Source organism: Sinocyclocheilus grahami, unplaced genomic scaffold (assembly GCF_001515645.1).
Source record: "Sinocyclocheilus grahami isolate Dianchi unplaced genomic scaffold, SAMN03320097.WGS_v1.1 scaffold1065.1, whole genome shotgun sequence".
Classification (NCBI taxonomy): Eukaryota; Metazoa; Chordata; class Actinopteri; order Cypriniformes; family Cyprinidae; genus Sinocyclocheilus; species Sinocyclocheilus grahami.
Window position 1 is genome coordinate 155,089 of NW_015506244.1, and position 24,480 is coordinate 179,568.

A 24,480-nucleotide genomic window follows, 5' to 3' on the forward strand; every position below is an offset into this window, starting at 1 on the left:
TGTTTCCGCATCACAGGAAAAAAGCAACACACATTTCATGAGAAGATGCTTTATGGAGTATAAATTTAATATCTCCTCCACTTAAGAGTACTGTCCCATAATCCCCCTGCAATAAATGTTGACTTGTGCTATTTAAATTTACAATTTATCCACCGTATCATGCCCAGGAGGCGAGTGTTACAGTTATTGAGTGTATTCTTTGAGTCCATGTAGGTGTAGCACTGTTGAGAGCAAATCAGGAAGGCACTGCACACCATTCTGCAAAGAACAGATGATAGAATAATCCATAATGGGTCAAAATACATGTAAAGAATAGCTTGGAAGCGATAACATTGCAGATACTAAGTTTTCTTGACTGATGTCTTCAGACCAGTGAGAGAATTTCTTGATACTGGACCTGATGCCATCCCTAATATAGTTCCTGTTCAAGCACATAACACTCTCGACTCTCACATATCTATTTCAACATTTCTTAATGAAATGGGTGTGATTTATGTATTTTTTTTTTTAAGTTTAACATGTGCATAATTTACTATCCACAAACAAAAGCACTGATTCTAGAATATGCATTGCCAAATTTGTTTGAAAATCCAAAATAGACAGCTAAACATGGCACAGATGACCAATATGAGTGAAGATTCGTTAAAACAAGGACAATTGAAATAATCTTAACAGTTTATAGGAATTACAACAACAAAAAAATGTTTTAAATTAGTGCTTTGGCCTCTTGCACAAATATCTCACAATAAACGATAGATATGTTAATAAAAGAATGTTCTTTTTTAAATATAAAAAACAGTTTTATGCTTAGTGGAAAGTTCAGAAAGAACGCTTTTCATTTGCTATTCGTCCAGCGTTTCGATAAATAGAAACGCTAAACATTCGCCCTCTTGTGCTCGAAGGTGAGTTCTTTGCACATCTCCAGAGTCAGTCTGCTGTCTCGCGCTCGGTGTAACACAGCCTGATTAATTCCGCTCAGATGCGCCGGGTTCGAACCGTTCAGGTTTCCGAAAGCGCCGTAGTTCGTGAAGCCCGCGTAGAAAGGAGACGCGTAGTATAAGTGTCTGGGGGGAAAGGGGCACTGCGCTGGTGACCCGGCGGGCGATAACGTCCCTGGTGATGGCTGTGACGCTTCTTCACTCCTCTTATCCGACGTAGCAATTTCGGCCAGAGACCAGAGTTTGGGTTTGGGGGTCGGGTTTGCGGAATGAATGACAGATGAGGGTTTGCAGTTCTCACGGAGGGGCTTCTCGGTTTCGCTGGGCTCGTCTCGGGGAGAGGAGGTCGTGGGCACCGGAGACTCTGTCCGATGCCCCTCTTCTTCTCCACCGTCGATGATAACACTATCCGTCGCGTCCTGGTCTTCCGTGCGGCTTTCCGTGCAGTCATCGACAACTGCGAGCAAATGATAATAGGCTTATTAGTGTTAGAAACACTAATGGAATTAGTGTGGAATATAGACCTACAAAATTTGTAAATTAGCAAAAAGATTATATAATATATATAGGCTATATAAATAAGCTAGCTACTACAATGACGCTCATTTCTCTAAATCTATCAAAAACGACAATCGCTAGAATAAATGTGAGAGGTTAGAGGTTTGTGGGAACTTGTTTGTAAAACTTGTCAGCTGGAAAAAAAATGTCTATAGTTAAAAGGCTGCAAATTATTTTCCTCCTTTCCTTTTAAAATATTGTTGATGTTTTGTTATTAAACGTGTGTCCTCTAAATCAAAGGCAATGTGGTGTAACCAACACACCGGGGTTATTTAGTTATCATGTGACATGAAAAGCATAAAACAGTCAATTATATTATACCTCTATAGACCCTCATGACGGGGTGTCAAGGTCGTTTTTTAAATATTTGTTTGTTTTAAAAATTTATTTGTAATACTTTTTTTAATGAGAAGGATCTAAACCCTTTGGAAGCTTATTAATATTCATGAGTCCTTATGCTATTATTATTATTGAAAATAAGTTGTGTGCAGTGCATTGTGCAATAATGCTATTGCATTAAGTACTCGATGGTTAAACTACAAAAGATTTCACCCTTTTGCCATATGATAGGCTATACGTTATTTGTAATGAACATTTGTTCAAACATAATATATTTATTTAAAATAAAACTGTTGATAAAATATAAGAAATACAATATCAATGCAACCCGCGCATACATGCCATAACAAGGGAAAGAACGAGCACCTAAATCTCTGGTCGTCTGTGTTGTTTCGGCTGTTTTGAGCGGCTCATCGTCCTCCTCGTTTTTCTCTAAATCAATGCTGTCCTCCTCATCTTCATCCTCGCTGCGGTTCCGTGACGCCCAAGTCATTTTGTTGTCTTTTTTCAGTCTTCTGCGGGCGTTGGCGAACCAGGTGGACACCTGGGTGAGGGTCATCTTGGTGATGATGGCCAGCATGATCTTTTCTCCTTTGGTGGGGTACGGGTTTTTCCGGTGTTCGCTGAGCCAGGCCTTCAGGGTGCTGGTGGCATCTCGTGTGGCGTTCTTCCGGTAAGCCGGGTCTCCAAACGGGTACGGGCCCAGGGGACCGGCGTACGGGTGATAGCCCATAGAGCCAGCCATGCCTGGAGAAGGGTCATATGGGGAGCCCTGGGCAATGAATTAATAAAGATTACTATGTAGGAGGAAAAGCAGAGCAGACTATCTGATTTCCATGAGGATCCGTTGGTTTTTCTTAAGAACGGCTTCTGGAATATTTCGTTATTAACTGTATATTATAATAATAGCATAATAATAAACTTCAATCGCAGTCAAAAGATTCGATTTGTATTGATCTGATGTAGGCTGAGTTTATATGAAATCACACCACACACAAATGTAAGTAATGCAAAAGAACATTCTGAAGAATAGAAGACTGTTCGTTATCTATATTTTAAAGGGTTATTTTCACTACGTTTCTTGATCATTTATGTTATCGCTAAGCTTAGTCAAAGAGCTTAACACAGATGTAATTGATAAATATATATATACTTACAAATGTTTTATAGCCTATGTTTGGCAAAATTATAGTTCTTAAAACTATTCGCTTAGGCGTCCAGAAAACACTAGATTGTGTAGCGCAATAGACTACAGAAAAGCAAAGTACTGATAGCGATAATAATGCAAAGTTCCAACTGTGGGCCCTGGCATGCTGACAGTCGTGATGTCATGATATAATAATCATAATACACCTCCAGACTGCTCGAGAATTAATAAACACGGGCTTTATTATGAATGAAACTCACCCCGTAGGAAGTGAAGGGGGCTGTGGATTCGGGACTGTACTGGCATAGCCTATGTTTGGCAAAATTATAGTTCTTAAAACTATTCGCTTAGGCGTCCAGAAAACACTAGATTGTGTAGCGCAATAGACTACAGAAAAGCAAAGTACTGATAGCGATAATAATGCAAAGTTCAAACTGTGGGCCCTGGCATGCTGACAGTCGTGATGTCATGATATAATAATCATAATACACCTCCAGACTGCTCGAGAATTAATAAACATGGGCTTTATTATGAATGAAACTCACCCCGTAGGAAGTGAAGGGGGCTGTGGATTCGGGACTGTACTGGAGTGATCACAAGTTGTCCTCTTCATTTGGTCTTGACATAAGAGCCGTTCACACACGACGAGTTCTTGTGTTCCGTCTTTATTAAAATGTTCAGTGCATATTTAGCACACCTTGTGTCGAGTCTGTCTTTTTTCAACATCTCTTACGAGCGCTGGGTTTTTCAGATGTAGTGTCAAGTTAAAAACATTAGTGCACCTTCAGTCCTTTTTTTAATCATCTAGGTGAAAATGCGATAGGCTTTAACAGTTGACGGTTGCGACACATGCTGTTTTTAGCATTTGCCATAACATTCACCTTGTAAAACTCGGTCTAGAGACCCAGTGTGCTGGTGCATTTGTAGTTTTGAACGGTTTTTTGAAATAGTCCTGTGTGATCTGTTCACGGTTTTTTGTTTAAAAACGGCCTCAAATCTGTCGTGTTCCAGTTTGTTGAGTCGGACTGTTTTTGGGCACGAAAATTTCTCCCGCGTGAACGCCCCAGCGCTTTTAATTCTGATTATTTATTTTCCATAATAGCCTATATTTAGCCTGTTATAATTTATAGTTGATTGTTACAAGGAGTTTCAAACGGATGCTTTATTGCAATTTTAGATTTTTTTACGATTATTCCAGTCTAGCCTGTGTTTAGCTTAGGCTACTGAATTGAGAGAAAATATAAATGCAATCAATAATGCGTTTAGAAGTCATATATTCCTTCTGAATATGCATCGCACATCTATTCAGCGCTCCAAATGTGAACCGCACTGGAGGGATCCGCGCGCCATGCTGCGCTGATTATAAAAGTTCATTTTCTGGAGTTCTGTGCTCTTCTTTTAAATATAGGCTATTCGAAGAAGAGTGCACTCTATAGCGCGCCTGTGCCGCTTTGAATGGAGCGTTGCGTTTTAGTTGCGTCGCGTCGCTGGAGGTGAGTTCATCCTCCGCGCGCCGAGATCCGCGGCTCTGACAGGACGCGCTCAGGAATCCCTGCACTATTAACATGACTTCCGCGAATCAGACTGGAGCAGAGCCGGGATGTTCCGACCTCGCGACTGCAGATGGAGGAACACATGATACTCACGCTACACACGAGCGACGCGACGCGCAGCCTGGTTCAGGTAAAGAGAGCAGGGGCCCATATAGAAACTCTTTATAGGCTATGCGAGCACCTGAGCGTCTAGGTTAAAGATGCTCGCCTAAACTATTTATCTAGGCATATCTTATCTCTTAACAAAACATAAAAGTATCGCTTGAATTCCTTGAACAATTTAAACATGCAGAGAGGTGACTAATCTCATTTGCGAGCTCTATTAATAGACTTAAGTGCTTGCTTAATGCAGCATGACTCTATGCGAGAAGTGCATCTGAAGTCTATATATAAAGCAGGTGTTCTCGATTTATAAATCAAACCTTTAGCCCAGTATAACCACAGATTTAATGTGCTTGCACTTAGGCTATATCAGTTGCTATAATGTTTGAAACGGTGTGTTGATGCACTACTCTTTTATATCTAGAAGCATTCTAATGCATTATATCTGTGGATTAAATTATTCATGAGAACAAATGATTAGTGTGTGTAAGACATTATGAATGCGTTAGTTGCAGGCTTCATGAAAAGCATTGCCAATGTAGATCTTCACATTTTGTCGAGACACCTGATGACAAATGTCTCATTTGGGACGTTTAAACATTTTATTATCTTAAGATGTGTTTATTATACCGTTTTATTTGTTGAGTCCTGATTTGTTTCCTTGAGCATTGTAATGCGTATATTGATTTGTGTTTTTAATCTAGATGCTGGTTTCATGGATCAAGAAGGACCTGCATTTTCAGTCAAGGAAAAGGTAGTCGTTAAGCACAATAGACACAAAAAGTGATAATAAACATGTTTTGCATCCAATGAAGGATGCCAAATGTACACTGTTAACATGTTGAATAACACAACAAGCCCCTCTTTCCAACACCCCAACCCATGTCTAAAGTTTGTTTTGGTCCAAGAGCAGCCCCAATCCTTTTCAATAGCTGATAAACCTCTCATAATTCATTTGATAAATCATTTGAGTGTTATATTTAAAATGCAGAGAATCATGATTTTGAAAACTTTATAATTTCCTCAAAGTAAACAGACAATATTTCACACAGTAAAACAGTCAAGAAATGTAAAGAATATGCTTTATTGTATTAGTTAGAAGTCCAAAGTAATATTTCATTTGACTGAATCACCTTTACTACATTGGGTTAAACTAACAAGAGCAACAGAGCAGATCAGGTGGAAATAGCTGCACATTTTCACTTTTTACAGTGTGTAATCGTTTGTCTCGGGTGATTATACTTTTATTTAGAAAGAGCCAATAACTCCGACGGCTAAATGAACATTGATTGACGATAATGGTGCATGAATAATGTTCTCTTTCCACAAAACGCTATCAGATTTGATGCATCACAGTCAGTTTTATGGTGATATGACTTCATCATGCAGTAGCTTTGCTCATAAAGACGGATCCAGTTGCATTTGTACTGTTTGCTCGCTTACATTCCGCTCAGGAATGTGGATAAATTTAGTGTTTTCTACGCTCAGGAAAATGTTTGTCCTAACACAATGATATATCTACAGTTAAGCTAAAAAAGAAGTGATAACAGCTGTGATGCGAGTAAACCTGTCCCTGCAGTCACTGGAGTAATTGGTGCCCGTTTTTAACCAAACATCGCTCGATCGTGTTATTTATATCCGTGTTTACCAATTGCTTGTTTATACAGAATTCCTTTCTCCAGTCTTCAGGGAATTCCTCAGCTTAACTGAGCTTTAATACTAGCAAAGATTAGTCCTGGCCCGCTTGTTTCTATTTGCTCAGCAGTTTTACGTTTATCCTGTAAGGTAGCTTTTGTTTGTGAATTTGTGTCATTTCCTCTTTGGTGTCCTTTAGCCACTCCTTGCTCAATGCAGCCTTGTCCCACGCTGTGTTTTGACCCCAGGTGGATCCTGTGGCTTTGAGTCTCGTAGTATTCAGACTCTGTTGTGGATATCACATGTCAGTAGATGGAAATGGACACACCAAAGCTAGACGTGGATTAGCTAGTGTGTCGCAGCAGCTGCAGGGTGAACATTGAGGCACATTTCTTCAGAGGCTTGTCATAGTGGTATAACAACGGGTCTGATTTCCCTGTTTGTTGCCTGCCGTTATAATACACTTTGCAGAACATTAATGAAGTTGTTTTTAGCTCAAATGTGTTCTGTGCTTAAAGGAATGTTCTGGGCTTAGTACAAGTCGAGCTCTGTGGATGTCTGTGACATACTGTCGATTACTTGTACCCCAGTTTGTAAAAACACTTACAATGGGAGTCTATGGGGCAAGGCATTCAGTTTTAAAGCAGAAATGTGCAGCTATTTATTATTATTGTTATTATTAGTAATTCTTCCATTTAAAAATGTGAAGTTGCATTGATCTTGCAATGGAACTACTTTTCTATGCAGATGAATGTCAGTAATTCCTAGTCTTCTTTTGAGCATTGAGCAAAAAAGTTACCAGATTCTTTTGTTTGTTTGTTTTGCTTTTGTGTTTTTATTTTTTGTGTTTTATTTTGTGGTTTTGTTTACTTGTGTTTTGTTTTGGGGTTGTTTTGTTGTTGTGTGTTTTGTTTTGTTGTTGATTTGAATGGGGTTTTGTTGTTTTGTTTTGTATTGTTTTGGATTTTGTTTAGTTGTGTTTTGGGGTTGTTTTGTTGTTGTGTGTTTTGTTGTTGATTTGTATTGGGTTTTGTTGTATTTTGTTTTGGGATTGTTTTTTTGTTGATGTGTTTTGTTTTGGGGTTGTTTTGTTGTTGATTTATTTTGTGTGTTTTGTTTTGTTTTGCTGTTTTATGATTTGTGTGTGTGTGTTTTTTTTTTGTGTGTTTTACTTTTGGGTTGTTTTTTTGTTTTTTGTTTTTATTTGATGCTGGGAGATTTTTTTATGTTTACAGAAGCACATCTTTCAACTTTCATTCTGTTTTTCTTCTATAATCAAAATAAAGCCACTCAAAGTAATGTTTAGGCTACATTTCGTTCAGCTAGACTTCAAACCAAAGCCTGTTGTCGCAATACCGAATCTTCAGCTTAATTAGATTGCTGTAAAGTTTAACAGTGGAATGACTTCATTGCTCAAGTATTCGGAAACATCAAATGCTTTAACATTTCTGCAGTCCAAGACGAATCGGCCATTGTCCTGAGAGAGCCGAAGTACAAGTGGCCACATGCACACAGTGTTTCTTACTTAATTGCAAACGGCTTGGATTACACATCCGACCATTATGTATAGGAAAACAATTCCTTGCCAGTTACCAATCCGTGTGTAATGAATACCCATTGGAGCTGACTGTTTAAACTGACTTGAATGGGGGGGACATTTTACTGAGACATTCTTGTCTAATGAAAGACATGACATGCCAGTGGAAATGAAGGCAAGAACAGCTGTGACATGTGGAAAGCTGGGATATTTTAATGTGACGTCCTATTGACGGGAGCTTCACCACTATTCTGATTGATTTCTGCTTTCTGGCATTATAGGAAAAAGCTAAAACAGTTTGGATGAGGCTTTTGTTTGGATATGCAAATAAAATGTAGTTCACTTTTTACAAAAAATAAAATCGTTACAAGCCTCGACACAAAGTGTAGCACTGAAATATACATGGCCACCGCTGAGGTCTTAATGAACATGAGCGCTGCTATAAATGACACAAAGCCCACTGGGATTTCTCTTTCCAAATGAAGTGTAGTGGAGGTTGAGTATGGACTGAAGTCTGACAGATGAACTGTGCTTAATGGTCACTTCCAGAGAGGTCTCATCTCCACTGGGCCGTGTACGCACATCAGCAGGTGACTAAAACAGCCACTGCACTTGTCAAACTGTCACATTACAGCGTAATGAAGAGTAATCATGCCGGCGTTGAGTGAAATGTTATTCCTCAGCTAAAGGGTATTTGTGCTTGTCAACCCGTTTTAGATAAGCACAAAAAATGGCACATGATGCAGTTACGGTGAAGATAAGAGGAAGTTAGTGCGGTAATGTTTGTTTAATGATGGTTCGGTGTGACTTGAGCAATAAATATGCCAGAATGGGTAACAGGGTTGCATATTTAGATTAAAATAAGCTATCACTCAGGAGAGCCTTAAGACAGTTTGGTAACAAATGTTGGTTTGTAAATATTGATAAACATTTATTTATTAAATATATGTAGAGATTTTATGGAATGTTATTTTTTTTATTATTATTATTTATTATTTATTTTATTACAGGATACACATCATGCTTATGGTAATTTTATTAATTCATTTTCTACAATGAACAGAATATTAATTCAGGCGATTCTGACAAAATTAGGACTGTGTATGATTTTACTTGTTAGATACACTGAAGTGGGCCAAAACCAAATCACCATTTATAAATACATATTGTAAATGTGTTTAAAACTAGCTAACTTTATGTTTGATAATGTAGTATATTTAATAGTTTTTCTAAAGAATATTGAATTGTATTGCTTTCAGAAAGTTATAGAACAGCATATTGAACATTATGCATGAAATGTGCCAGATTTTAAGAGATGGACCTGACACTTTAAAATAAAATAATAAATAAAATATTTAATGTTTTATGATTCATAAATAAACATCTAACAGCTGCATTTATAAAATATTATGCCATGAAAGTGTTCAATTGAAATAATAAAAACCGCAAGAAAAATAAAAAAAAATTAAATAAAAAAACAATATATTTTACTTTTGTATAAATGCAAAATACAAATGTAAAATATATTTTCAATATATTGTTTGCTAATACACTGCACTAATTTAATTTTTAAAACTTCATTTTTTTTATTCTCAATAACTTTGGCAATTAGTGCTCTTTCTGATCTGACTGTTAATCACTGATGTAACCTGTTGCCCAGTGATTTATGATATGGCAATTAAGCATATTGACATTTAATTATCATATCATGTAATTATTTTGGTTAACATTTTCAATGAATTGACATATCTGAAAATGTACTATAAATATGTTCTGTTTTTTGTTTTCAGGAGTCAGATTTTTTGGCTCATGAGTTCATCCCATCTTCATCGCACACTTCAGGATCAGGCCAGCACATTTGCAAGGGGTTAAAATATCTCACTCAAGAAGGACTAGAGCCAGACGTCAAGACCACCACCACACCAAAACCAGCTCAGGCCTTCACAGATGAGTCCGCGGCCAGTCAAACTCAAGGTCAGGGGCTGCATCCCACTGAGAAACCCCAAGAACCAGGACCTGAACAGATCCTGGAGGACAAGAGGTCCGATCAGAAGGATCTAAAACGAGATGATGAGACTTTCAGGACACAGAAAAGCTGTGAATATGAGCCAGAGGAAGGGATGCCAGCCGTGGTGGTCACACAACCTGAAGAGGTGAGTGGAGACCAGAACATTTCATCACGCCATGTCTTTCAAAACCAATATGACTTTTCTTGTTTCAAGTACAAAAAGAAACGTTTAGCAGAATGTCCAAGCTGCTTTGTTCCATACAATGAAAGTCAGTGGTGACCGCAACCAGTGTTGCGGAAAGTTACTTTTAAAAGGAATGCATAACAATATTGCGTTACTCCCCCAAAAAAGTAACTTACGTAACATAGTAAATTACATTACTTAGTTACTTTTGATGGAAAGTAATGTGCTAAGTTACTTTTGAGTTGCTTTTAAAATCTGGGCAGGGTTTGCTTGTTTGTTTTTAATATAAAAAGTTCTTCTTTTTGAAGCTTTTCACACCAAAATTGAAATGAATACGCCTCAGGCTGAAGGAAATAAAAATAGCTAAAAAAAATAGCATGAAGAATATGACACAGGAGAAGAAAGTTCAACACTATTCAGCAATAACCAAAATTAAACACAAATGTGTCATTTTTACTTAGTATGGATGAATTGGATTATCGAAGGTCAGCAGCAAAGATATTGGTTAATAAAATGGGATTAAATGCACTCTGCACTCACTCCTGTTCCCTTTCATGGGAACTTCGAAGTTCAGCCCAGGAAGAGCAGGAAATGTATGAGGAGGGCGAAGAAGCTGAGGCTGAGCCTTCCCAATCCTCCTGCCCTGCGTATGACGAGCTCTTGGAGGTTATGGATCGCTCCACGGCGAGGCTTGGCCATAACCCTCCAGCTCAGGTGAGCCTTGCTTTCCTTGCTGATCTCCATACTGAGATCAAGAAAGAATGGGAGAGGCTGTTTTCCTCACGCATCCATCGGTTTCAGCATACCAGTTATGCAAACATCGAGGCGATGCGCGAAAACGGCTATGAGAGGATGCCCCCTGTAGAAGAGACGCTAGCCAACTATCTCACTATGGGTGAGACATCGTCTCTCAAAACTCCCTCCTTGCCATCCGTGCCCCTTCAGACTACATCTCGCTTGAATGGCAGGGCATAAGCAGCAGCAGGTCAGGCTGTTGCTTCGTTGCACACGATGGCGGTGCTCCAGGCATACCAGGATGACCTGCTTGCACCAAGTTGCGCCGCACCACGGATCTCACTCTCCGTGCTACTAAGCAGGCCGCCTCTGCCATGGGCAGATCCATGGCGGCAATGGTAGTGACGGAGAGGCATCTGTGGGTAAACCTGGCAGACATCGAGAAGAAAGAAAGGGGCTTTCTTCTCGATGCCCCGGTTTTGCCCTCTGAACTTTTTGGTACCTCTGTTGAGGCGGTGGTCGAGAAGTTCAGGGAGGCGAATGCGCGCTCAGCGGCCTTCAAAACCTTCATTCCACGAAGGTCCAGGTCTGAGCCCGAACAACCCAGGGGTCCTGGCCCGTCTCGGATTGAGGATCAGAGACGAGCACAGAAGGCTAGCATCGCGACTCACGCTCCTCCCCTGCCGGTAGGGGTAGGAAGTATCATAGGTCAAAGGGAGGTAGGCAAGACCTGAGGGATGTGATCCAGACAAGGCGTCAGCGCTTTTGTCCAGATCAGAGTGATACTTAGGTATCCGCTCTTTCCCTCAGGGGGTGTAACATCTACCCTGTGTTTATTTCACTCGTCGATATATGTCCAGACGGTAAGGAAAGCCGGTTTTCGCCTTCATACTTCCTGGATCATGCGGCCATAACACAGGCTTCTGTGGGAGCCTTCGTGATCATCAGGCCCCCGGCGCGTCACTGCAAAAATTTCCTGGACGTCCGGGCTGGGGTTTACGCTTTCATGCTACCCTGACTGGTCTACCGTATCTGGGTCGCCCTGAGGGGCTTCCCGATCACCAGGATATCCCCTCTTGCTGAGGCATCGAGCGGGAGGTATAGGTGCCATTACCAGAACCTTCCTGTGTAAATGCTGTCTCGGGCAGTGCTCCCCTTTGAGGGTTGTATTTGAGCTTGCCTCTCCCGTTTGGCCCAGTTCTTCCCGGGTATCTGTAAACATATGCTTGGAAAACTCTAAATCCAAATACAATGGTAAGTGTGCACGTTAAGCTTTGTGCATTTTCTACAAATCCACATAAGTGGTAAGTGTGCACGTTATTGCTTTGCCCACTTTCTAAAATCCACATAAGTGGTAAGTGTGCACGTTATGCTTTGCCCACTTTTCTAAAATCCTGTATGGTAAGGGTTACACGTTATTGATCTCGTTCCCTTTCTCTGAGTTGGTTTAGACCCCGGTACCTTGGGCTCCATACCGTTCCCCATAGTGACCCCTAGAGGACGCAGTTTGAAGTTCCCATGAAAGGGAACGTCTCAGGTTACTTATGTAACCATGGTTCCCTGAGTAGGGAACGAGACACTGCGTCCTCTAGGTTTCTTGCCATGCTGCGGACGCAAGCTTCAGATGAAGAAGTGAATGACATGTTCTCCCGATGCCTATTTATACTATAGTCTCACCGGTAGTGACGTCATGTCTGTCCCCGGCCAACGAGTTGGTGTTTTTTTTTCAATATATGCTTCAGACACGGGTCACGACGAGGCGTTCCCCATAGCGACCCCTAGAAGACACAGTGTCTCGTTCCCTACTCAGGGAACCATGGTTACATAAGTAACCTGAGATGATTTCTCTGAACATGAGGACAGGAGAGCTGTCAGTCAAGACACGGGAAACAAAGTAACTGCTGTTACGTATTTGAAAAAGTAATGTAGATATTTTCTTGTAAATTTAAAAGTAATGTGTTACTTAACTAGTTAAATGAAAAAGTAATCTGATTACGTAACTTGCGTTACTTCTAATACTTCACCCCCAACACTGACCGCAACTGTCAACTGCGCATGATCGAGATCGAGATTCAGGGAAAACAACTTAAATTTCAGCCTATTTCAACACAAATCAATCAATCAACCACTGAGACCTCAATTTGTAATAACAATGGAATAGTATTCCTACTCTCAACACAAACATTATGGAATCAAAATGCTTATATCATTCTGATCTGATAATTACATCAATCCAACTTTGATCATCACACCAAAATGTCATTTAATCCTTTAAACAAATGACTGTATTTAATAGATGACTTGTATTTTGTATTTATTTCTGTGATTAGTATTCATGCATGCTTGAGTGTATTTTTCTCAGTCTCTTTGTTCTGCTATATGTGTACAGTAGAGTCTCGCTCTCACATTCAGTCTTTGTTCTTTGTGTAAATGTTATCTCTGATCATGCGCTGCTCGGCTTCCCTTGCACATTTTGTTCATCACAGATGTTTTTCTTCTCACAAATGAAACAGTTCTCTTGATAAGGTCTACATTTCTTTCATTTAATGTATGCAAATTATTAATTTACTTCTTAGATGGGTGCTGGTTTTACAGCTGTTGTCATATCGAGATTTCACTGAGACAACTGGAAGTTTACCGTATGTCGAAGTGAAAAGCTTTGAAACTTTGTTTAGAATAAGAAAAAAATAAATAGAGGTGCGTTTGTAATTTCTAGGCTACTAACAAGACAGGACTGCAAACCAAAAATATGATTTATGACAGGACCTAAACACTTCAATTCTTTCCAGGCAGTTAAAAACATAAATTAAATCTAAATTATGCCTAGTTATTTTCTTTCTCTAAATTTTTTTTATCACATTTTAGTAACCCAATGCAAATAAATCTTTAAGACTTAATTGTGTTTACATAGTTTAGATATCTTTATTGATTGGTTGGTTGGTTGATTGATTGATTGGTTAGTTGGTTGATTGGTTGATTGATTGGTTGATTGGTTAATTTGTTGATAGATTGGTTGATTGATTGATTGGTTGGTTGGTTGGTTGGTTGATTGGTTGATTGATTGAAAAAAACTGAATCCAAAACTCATTTCTGATCTTATTTTGAACATTATTGTGCACATCCTTTCAGATGTTTGTATCAAAATCTATTACTAAAATGTCATAACTTGCTATGTGGCTCTAATAAATTTGATCCAAAAATGAAAATTGTATTATGTACTCACCTCAAGTCGTTCCAAACCTGCTTTTTTTTTTTGCTTTACAAGTTCTTTTGAAGAACCAACCATTGGCCTCTATTTTATGTGAACAAACAAACAAACAAATAAATAAATTTGAGTGTAATTTCTTCGCCACAAACAAGACAGAATTGCAAACCAAAAACAATTAAACATTATTGTGCATATTCTTCCAAATGTCTGCATCAAAATCTGTTACCAAAATGTAATAACTTGATCTGCCCCTCTAATAATTTCCACCAAAACAAGGACAATTCTATCATTTACTCACCCTCATTTCATTCCAAACCTGCATGCACTTTTTGTGGAACACAAACAGAACCCAAAAGGAAATATTATGAAGAACAGTGGGAGTCAACCAACACTGAATACCACTGACTTCTGTTGTATGAACAACAAAAGTCACAGCATAGAATTTAAAATAAAAAATTATAACAACTATTGCGCTCATAATTCCAAATACTGGTGTAAAGATCTATTACCAAAATGTAAACATTTCTCAAAATATCTTCTTTTATGCACCACAGAAGAGTCATACATATTTGTAATAACAGGAGGGAGAGTACATGATAACAGAATCCCTTTAATTTCTGAATGACGTGATGAATCCCCCTTATTTCTCAACCCTCCCCGCCAACCACTACACTCCATTCTGCTAAGTATAGCCCACTCTTGACAATCCAATCCAATCAAATCCCTAATGGATAAAATCCATACTGTTACATTTTCAGTAGTGACCTCTGTAACAATAATACCTCAATAATGCGGTATTGTAATGTGCCATTTTTTTGGCTTTGTTACATTTCGTTTTTTTCTCCTTCAGCACAAACAATATGCATTTGTGGAGCAGTATTTTCTGGGTGCGTTTGCTCAGACACACACCTGTTAGTGTGGACGTGTGTGTGCGGCACAGTAATGATATCTGCTGTGCAGGACTAGATTGATGGCTCGGCTGGATGGGCTGCACACTCTAAAGTGCCCCTAGGGGAGCCAATAGATAAATCAGTTTAAGCCCTGGACCCCATTTAAAAAGGCTTTGGCAGGTTAATGTGATATCCACTCCAATACATTATACCAGCCTCTCATTCAGGTAAATAGGCACTTACTCTGGCCTGACCCACACTCTCTGCTATCCAATTGTGTTTATTTCATTAGCTCATCCGTACAGAGTTTCCAATGACACAGGATTTCAATTGATCCTGGGCTGAAGATGATGGCTGGCATCAGGTGGCTGTGATGTGTTTAGGAAGTAGAAGGTGTCTGATGTGCTGTGACTTATGGGTGACGCTCAAGTGGCTCTGGATGGATTCGGATCGGGATGGTCTGTAGGTCTAGATTTATCAGGGCATTCCTCTGGGTGACTGCCAAGTGTTCAAAGACCGTTTACAACCTTAAATCATTGATAAAATGGCCTTTAGCACCTAGCTGCCTACCTAGACAACATATTTAGGCATTATGGCCAGTATTGGGGGTAACATGTTACATGTAACACGAGTTGTGTAATCAGATAACTTTTTTTTTCAAGTAATGCATTACTTTTTTTAATTTACAAGAAAATATCTGAGTTACTTTTTCAAATAAGTAACGCAAGTTACTTTGTTTTCCCATTTATTAACTGACAGCTCTCTAATGATCATTTACCATTTGGGTAGGCTAAATGTATTAGGAACATTATCACAGCATAAGTCAAAGAGTGATAGTCTCATAAAAGTGACCATTATATTGATAAAAACAATCTAAAGAAAATATCTGTCATAACTCATTAATTTCCTTAACTCACCTAAGAGGAACATTTAGCATCAGAAATGATTTCCTCCAGAACTGCGTGTGGAAAAGTCCTCCCATGAAGTCACTAAAATGAAAATATGAGGAAGAAAATCACGATGTCTTGACGTTTTTGTGGCAGGTGCAGTTTCACTGAGAAACTTGCTCATGTCATGTGATTCCACGAGTCACATAATAGCCTGCACTATTTGTCACACCTGTGCAAGGGAAAACTACTAAATAATTGCTCTGTCACAGTTGTGATGCAGCGGACTCATATTTGGCACAATTTTATACTTTCACAGCTTTCACAGTCAGTTTTCTCTGAGTTTGACACTGCTGTTTCTTTATTTTAGTTAATAAAAGGACAGTAAACCGAAATCTGAAATCACACAAATGAACACACACGTACAGTATCTGCACTTTGAACTCATACTGGGCTAAACACGGCCATGAAGCGTTTCTGTAGGGGGAGTCCAGCGCTCGCCCAAACTCTGAATATATATTGAATATTTGAATATTGTAGGCACTCGTTTGCATCCAAATGAGTTCTGCTTGTCTGGGTGATGGACAATTTCAACTTGACCCCTGTCTCTTTGTATGCAACCTACAGTTTACTGTCAAAAGCGTCTCATTTTCTTCAGCTCATTTGTGTGTTTACTTCTGGCAACCCTACATTTCTCAGTGTCTCGAAAGTATGGATTTTGTCTGTAAACATTGTATTTTATACCCCAGTCACACTACTGTCTGGGTGAATTCATCTCTGTTCTATTGTTTAAAACCTTCATTCAGAAGCCGTTGAGGTAAAGAGATATGTGGGGAAAATCTGCCTTTGTTAATAAATATGACAGATATCACAGACCATTCATTATTATTATTAAATTGGGCCAGGGCTAAACATAGACTCCAGGGCTCGACATAAACGCTTCATTAACGGCAGACAAGTAACATGATTAAGACATCAGTAACCAAAAATAACTACGTAAACACCAAAATTCAAGTATTATTCTGATTTTAATTAATTTAGAGTAAGTGGCGAATAGTGGATAATAGCTACTGTATATAATGCATCTATTAACAGTATAAGGTTGCGCTGCTGAGGCGAGGCTCCCGCAGCCTCTCCAGGAGAAATCAAAACACTAAGAAACTCAGCATCCTGACGTAAAAATTCCAAATGGAAAGTTTTTTATATTTAAGATACAGTTAGTTAGGCAACATCACACAAGGTTTTCACCATTACGACTGTTTAATAGTTCTATAAACAGTTCAATAAGAAAATACAATGATATTAGGTCACTCACATTTTAGGCAGAAACAGCGCATCTCACAGCAACCAGCCGATTCATTGCTGATTGATTCCGTGTTTTAAACGAATCAGTTGAGTCAAATTTTCATTAGCCCATGCATAAACATCTGATGAATCTGCTGTTTGAACGAATCGTTTGAATGAATGCCTCAAAGTCTCACTCATTAAACGCTCATACTGGCACCTACTGGCGTTTTCATTTCGTTGAAAAGTATAATTTCCACCATCATTTCTTGCTTGTATGTTCAAAAATATTTAAAAGAATCTCATAACATTATTTAATGCAGCTGTATTTTTCAGCGTAAATGATTTAATTTGATAACGTATAGATCACATAATCATTATTATTGAATTTATGGATCAAGTGTAAGAATTTGAAATGAAAGTATTTAATAGATTAGTGGGAAAATGCCCTATAAAGGCAAAGAAAAAAAAGCCCTTGGATAAAATATAAAAAACACGCAGATTTATATGTCACAGCTGATAGATAACTGATGAAAATATTGCTATAATATTGCTAAATATAACACACAGAGAACAATTTGAACTTGCACATTTACATCCAGACCCTGGCAGATTCAACAGGCACAAAGACGCAGTGCAGTCGGCGGATTAATTTGGTGACTGCTAGTCTATGACGGGCTCCATAACCCTTGTGTGTGTGTGTGTGTGTGTGTGCTTGTCCAACAGAAACCTCTCCAAATGACTTCACCAATCACTTGTGAGAGCAACCAATTGGCTTCTCAAATGAGAAATATAAAGATACCAATATTATGCATGAAGTTATTTTGGACTCTCAGAGGGCCACTAAAGAAGTAATTCCCCCCGGATGGAGATACCCGGTAACTAATATGAATGCAAATTGGATTAAACGCCTGCATTAGTGTCTGATAAACAATTTACGTTGCCAAGTGCTCAGAAGGGATGCACCGTTTTAACTCGAGCTCACGTTTTTGATAGACTGTGTGATTGAATTCACTTCTGTGTACTTTTAGTACTTAAAGACTTATTACTTAACATATTCTATGAATGCTTTAGAAATGCTTTCTTAAAGGGGTCATGTGTTGCGATTTCAAGTTTTCCTTTGTTTTTTTTAACCTTAAACTGTGTGAACACATCGCATTACATCAAATACACAAAATAATGTTATTTTTAGCATCGTCATATGACCCCTTTAAACATTATAAAGGCTTTTATATTGGTGCATAACACTTTTTTATCTTTTCACAAATTATAGTAACCATGGTCGCTGTGTATTATAATTTGTATTCATTACAATCATGTAGATCTTAAAACTGACTCTAAATTCTGATTGAATGAGCCAGACTTTAAACCATTGTAAAATGCCAGTAAACACATCTGATGCACACTCAGTGTGTAGCTGCTTGGCAGCTTTAAACAGTGATGTATTATTACGAGTGTTGGGGAAAGTTACATTTAAAAGTAATGCATTACAATATTGCTGTCACGAATTCAGTCCATGGACTTCCATTACATTGACTCTCGCACTACACAAACTGTTGCATAGCACCCCGGACTACATTTCCCATCATCCTTTGCACAATTTGCACACTGCACTGATTGCACTCAGCACGGATTGCACACAGCTGTTAACACTGATTGCACCCAGCTGTTTCATATCACTCCCGGTAACCAGTCATTACAGAGGTCGTTTAAATTTAGACATCTTAAAGGTACAGTAGCGACAACAGTCAACTGTTTAACTTACTCCTAAGGGTTTACGTCAGAGAGAGGGTGGGAAATGGTCAATGAATGAAATTCCGACCTCACTGTTGCAAGAGACCTCGGCTAAGTTTGTAAGTGGACTTCAGGGGAAAAAAATCAATGCTAAAATGTAAAAGTAATGTCATGGAGAGCTGAAAGACTTGATGTTCTATTGAAATTGATCGCTGAGGTTTGTTTCATGTTGAGGATCTGTGTTGATGTGTTGAGAATCACACTGGTTATGCTCTATTCCTGTTTGAATTGTTTTTTGAAAATATTCTTTTGATCTGTTAGCACCTAGTAGTGTCCATCGTTTTGATGAACAGTATTTTAATACATATTTATATTTCAATGCTTTTACATTCTTTCGCAAAATGTTTGTCTTCAGCTGAGAAACTTTGCCTTCACTCACAACATATTTGTAAAAGTATTGGAAAACTGTATTTCATTGCTTTTGTGAGCAAACACAACATTTCTCAAGGGAAATCAATTTGCAAGAGAACGCAAATATTTTGTAAGAGAATAGAAAGTTTCTTTGAGGAACACAAATGGTTTGTGAGTGAACGCACAGTTTCTCAAGGAAAAACAATACCTTTGAACGTAACACTTATATCAGAGTGTAATGAATTATCAATAAGGATAATGTTGAAAATGTAAGACAGGGACTTTGCTCCTTCCATTGCTTGTTGAGCAGTTTTTGACATGTTCAGTTCATTCAAAGAAAGAAAGAAAAAGTCTGTCATTTTCATTGGAGGATCTATTACAATTTGAAGTCGGCGTGAAATGGAAATTGCAATCATATTCTCTATTGTGACATGAGAGAAGAGACCAAAATATTTTTTTTAATAAACACTGTAATATTCCACAAAAATTACAATTTAAACATTGCAAGGGCTAATATAATGTCAAATCTGAAAAAATATACAATCAATGAATCATTCACAGTAATATTTATAACATCCATTTACATCCATCCATAAAATACACGGTCACTGAATGAGTGACGTCTCGTTCACATGTTGGTTTCCAAAACCTTCACCTTCTCTGCTCCTCTCTGGTGGAATGAGCTGCCAACCTCCACCTGAACTGCTGAAACCATCACAACTCTCAAGAAGCAAGAATCTTCATTTCATGCCAACTTTTAAGTTGAAATACAGTATGTTGCATTTAATTTGCTAAAAGTTAATTTTAGATAGTAACAGGTATGAATAAAAACAGATTTAAATAGAATAGAAACAGAAGAGTAACATGAATTCAGTGTATAATTTCTCAATTTTTGCTGACATTTTGAATGTGTATTTGTGTATTTCAGGTCTCATCAGACCAGGCGGAGGACATACATTTATCTGTGATGCTTGAGGACATGATTCACAGTGATTCCAGTCGCAATGCGAGTCCCAGCAATGGCACTGAACTCAGCAGCAGCGACCTGCTGTCCTTAAAGAGTGACACCGTATCTCTGCTCAGTGAAGCTGCCATCTCATGCAAAGTTAGTAAACACACAAACAGTGTCTTTTTTATCCTATGCTGGATTCACGCTGCATGATTTTCAAAGTCGTTGGATCGCTGCTCTTTTCACAGTGCATGCCTGTTTGGGGTTCCATCTAGTTACTGTTGTGTGCACATTACATGACAGGTTGGATTGTCAGATCTTAGCACGTTTTTAGACCTTTTGATTTGGGTTGACATACACAGCCGGTTACAGGTTTAAGCATGATTTGTTTGTTGCCTTCTATGGTGTCACAGACTCTCATTGAGGGACAGGCTTAAATTAGTGATTTTTTTTTAAAAATCAACATGAATGTCTGGCATGAAAATTCAATCAAATTTTTGTATCCGATTTGTCTGTCCAGATCAATGTGAAGTAACATCAGAAGAATGAAAATGCAAATTCACTCTCTGGCAGTAGGTGGCGCTTATGGAAAATCCTATTGGTCCACATGGCCCATGACATCATAGGCGGGTGCCCGGAAGTATAAAAGGGCACCTGCTGAATATGTCACCAACTAGACGTAAACAGGCAGGCCTAAGGCATAGCGAGGGGGTGCAGCGTCTCGTTCCCTCTCGGGGAACCATGGTTAATGCCTTCTAGGGAATTCCACGCTGCGCCCCCCCAGGGGGCACATTGGGGAGCAAAATCCAACCACGCATGCCTGTCCACCTGGTGGGGGAGCACCAAGGAAGCGACAGACACACACCAGGCCTTTCCACAGAAAGGGGCCAGGCCACTGATGCCACGGGCCACTCACATAACCTGGCAGAAATGGGGGAACACGATTTAGATCAAGGGGAACATACCACCCAAGTTAAGAGCACAGCTATCCTCCGATAGCTATGCTATGTGAGCAATACTAGCCTGGATACACAAGACCACTGAAGAGGCTACACTAGAAAGCCTCTAGAGGAGCTCAAGAGATCGCTACTTAAATCCCAGGTAATGAGAGTAACTGCTAAGCTAGAACACAGCTATCCTCAGATAGCTATTTCCTCAAGGTCTTATGAAGGCTTGTAGATCAGAATAACAATACACAGCTAGCCTAGATGGCCAGGCAAGACCTTCCTGCAGAGCTGCCCAGACCACAGAGAGTGGGCTATCTACTTACAACCCTAGCAGGGGAGATAGCACTGTGTAGGCAAGGGCTCGAGGAGACGGCTACTCAAAGACCCTAAGAAGGGGAGCAGTCACTGAGCTAGCAGGTACAGTATATTCATAAAACTAATTAAAACGTTAGTAAAACAGTTCAAACATGAGTAAATTTCATTTAATCATTTGATATTTACCAAGTTTTCAATCGTAATAACAAGAACAAATAGAATCTTACTTCAGCAGGCTTGAACGTTTATATAGACTAACACAAGTCATCGCCTCTATCGTCCTCTCGCCACACACAGTCTTTGGTCGAGCTCATAGATTGCTGTTTTGCATTCAGAAATATAAGCGCATCGACGTGAGCGGGATGCAGGCTTGATCTTTGCCTTGTGACGGTGTTGCCGGCCAAGGAAAAATTATTTCACTTGGTGTAGCCTACTGGTGGCAGGGACAGCAAGATATGATTTAGCCAGCTTGAATAGCCAAGGAAACCGGTGTTCATTACATGGCCACCATTCGAGAGGATTCCCCATGGTGGGAATGAAAGGGATCTGAAAATAATCTTGAATTTCATCTTCACTGGTAGTTGGCTGCTTTGTCATAGGATCGTGGCTTTTGTAGTTACATCCAAAGAGCTCCTCGAGATCAGCCTCGAGTCTTGGTTTTTTATGCTCACTGGGCAACGCATTGTTTGTCATGCTGCAGTCGGCAACCTCCTGTTCACCTGTTGTGACAGTGAAATATGCATCAAGAAGTGGTAAAAAAAAACAAAGTAACGTTTACTATGGATTATTAGCTCACCTGAAGTTTCTGAATGCTTTGTCTCCTTTGCTGCTGGCATGCTTTGCTGCTGGCATCCTCTCTGGCTTTCTCTGGTAGAAACAACAAACGTTTAAACCGTGGATCCAAAATGCAAGCGCTAATAGGAAGAGATTTGACTACTGTTTCAGAGTCCAGTATAAACCGCATCACCAGCTGTTTCCGAACTGTCTCTTTGAACGCCTGAGTGGCTATGAGATCACCTGTGCTTTGCTGCAGAGTGTTTTCTGTCAGATTGATAAGCACTGGATATAGAAAGGACAGGCCAACGTGCAGCTCTCCACACATGATTGTTGTCGCCTTAGCCAGCAGTCTCAGTATGGGAAGCAGCTGTTCAATCAGATCCCAGCAAGATGACTTTATTGCCAGAGTTTTTCGATACTGGACTTTAGTTACCTTTTCGTCAGCGAGTACAGCTTGCACTGGGATTCTCTGCTCATAAATCCGATCCAACATGTCGAACGTGGAATTCCATCTAGTAGCACAATCACTTTGTAGTTTTCTCCCTCTGATGGATAGCTGCTCCTGACGTGCTTTCAAGGTGTGGGTCACCGCCGAAGAGTGACGGAATGACTGACGACACGCCTCGCAGTGTCAATGGTCTTCGAGACCACAGGTAAATCCTAACCTGCCTTAACTGCAAGCTGTAATGTGTCCGCTGCAACCAATGTGGTGGGGCAAGGCCTCACAGATTTCCATGGCCAAGGTCATATTTTTTGCGTTGTCATGAACTGTGCAGAATACGCGTAACTCCCACTCATTAATGGTTTCTGTGAGCTTCTGTGCAATGTTGACAGCAGTGTGTCTCCCTGGCATGATAGTGGTGCCTGACACCCTTGATTTCAACTCCATTGTCAACTTCATAGATGTAGTGAGCCATTATTGTTACATATGGGTCTATAGTGCAAGAAGTCCAGAGATCAGTAGTGAGGAAGACGTTCTTGTCTTTCATTTCAGACGCAATGTCCGCTTTTAGAGAGTCATATTTGTGGCCAATTATTTTCCACAGTGTAGCATTCGATGGAATGGTGTAACTGGGTTCAAAGAAGTTGATAATTCTCCTGAACCCCTCTCCTGAAACTGCAGAGAGTGGTCTTATATCCTTCACTATAAAATCCACAAGTAAATCTGTTATTACCTGTCTTCTCCTCTCTGCAATCAGGCATTTACAGAATTCACCAATGCTCATTTGCTTTGTGGTGTGCGTCTCACTAACATTTGCCTTTGTGGTGGATGTTTCGATAGTTGGTGGTTGTGCATAGCTCTCGTACTGTTGTTGTATTTTGAAGTAATCTTACAGAGTTGGCAAATTATGATATTTTTGTCATCCTTGATGAAATACTTCCACACATCTGATGCGTGGTGTCTGTTTGTGACATTCACCATTTTGAATTAATCTATGGTTAATGCACGCTTGAGTAGTCGATTGTTTCCGACAACGCCAACTAGTGGTTGAAGTAGTTGATCTCTCGACTACTCGACTAGTCTATGCAAGCCCTACTACGTGTACTGCGTTAAGCTAACTGAGACTTGTTATAGCACTTGCATATCATTGCTCTTTTGTTTTTGTTGATTTTGATTGCTTCCATTGTCCTCATTTGTAAGTCGCTTTGGATAATATATGTATGTATGTATGTATGTATGTATGTAATGCCAACTTTTAAGTTGAAATACAGTATGTTGCATTTAATTTGCTAAAAGTTAATTTTAGATAGTAACAGGTATGAATAAAAACAGAATTAAATAGAATAGAAACAGAAGAGTAACATGAATTCAGTGTATAATTTCTCAATTTTTGCTGACATTTTGAATGTGTATTTGTGTATTTCAGGTCTCATCAGACCAGGCGGAGGACATACATTTATCTGTGATGCTTGAGGACATGATTCACAGTGATTCCAGTCGCAATGCGAGTCCCAGCAATGGCACTGAACTCAGCAGCAGCGACCTGCTGTCCTTAAAGAGTGACACCGTATCTCTGCTCAGTGAAGCTGCCATCTCATGCAAAGTTAGTAAACACACAAACAGTGTCTTTTTTATCCTATGCTGGATTCACGCTGCATGATTTTCAAAGTCGTTGGATCGCTGCTCTTTTCACAGTGCATGCCTGTTTGGGGTTCCATCTAGTTACTGTTGTGTGCACATTACATGACAGGTTGGATTGTCAGATCTTAGCACGTTTTTAGACCTTTTGATTTGGGTTGACATACACAGCCGGTTACAGGTTTAAGCATGATTTGTTTGTTGCCTTCTATGGTGTCACAGACTCTCATTGAGGGACAGGCTTAAATTAGTGATTTTTTTT

At 39.4% G+C, this 24,480-nt stretch overlaps 2 protein-coding genes across 2 annotated transcripts in view; one reads left to right on the plus strand and one right to left on the minus strand.

Moving 5' to 3' along the window:
* Positions 1 to 728: 728 nt before the first annotated feature.
* On the minus strand, positions 729 to 3,708 carry LOC107566263 (iroquois-class homeodomain protein IRX-5-like). The gene is made up of 4 exons (XM_016251654.1): positions 3,680 to 3,708; positions 3,243 to 3,291; positions 2,202 to 2,607; positions 729 to 1,395 (listed from the first exon to the last, which is right to left on the minus strand). The coding sequence occupies exons 1-4, from the start codon at positions 3,706 to 3,708 to the stop codon at positions 875 to 877; spliced, it is 1,005 nt and encodes a 334-aa protein (XP_016107140.1). The 3' UTR covers positions 729 to 874.
* A 760-nt stretch (positions 3,709 to 4,468) lies between these two features.
* The window catches only part of LOC107566264 (ankyrin repeat domain-containing protein SOWAHB-like), a 92,182-nt gene continuing 72,170 nt past the window's right edge, over positions 4,469 to 24,480 (plus strand). The window contains exons 1-5 of the mRNA XM_016251655.1: positions 4,469 to 4,665; positions 5,342 to 5,391; positions 9,600 to 9,962; positions 20,079 to 20,255; positions 24,007 to 24,183. Coding sequence (XP_016107141.1) covers positions 4,548 to 4,665; positions 5,342 to 5,391; positions 9,600 to 9,962; positions 20,079 to 20,255; positions 24,007 to 24,183 — 885 coding nt within the window. The 5' untranslated portion in view covers positions 4,469 to 4,547. The remainder of the gene's footprint in view (positions 4,666 to 5,341; positions 5,392 to 9,599; positions 9,963 to 20,078; positions 20,256 to 24,006; positions 24,184 to 24,480) is intronic.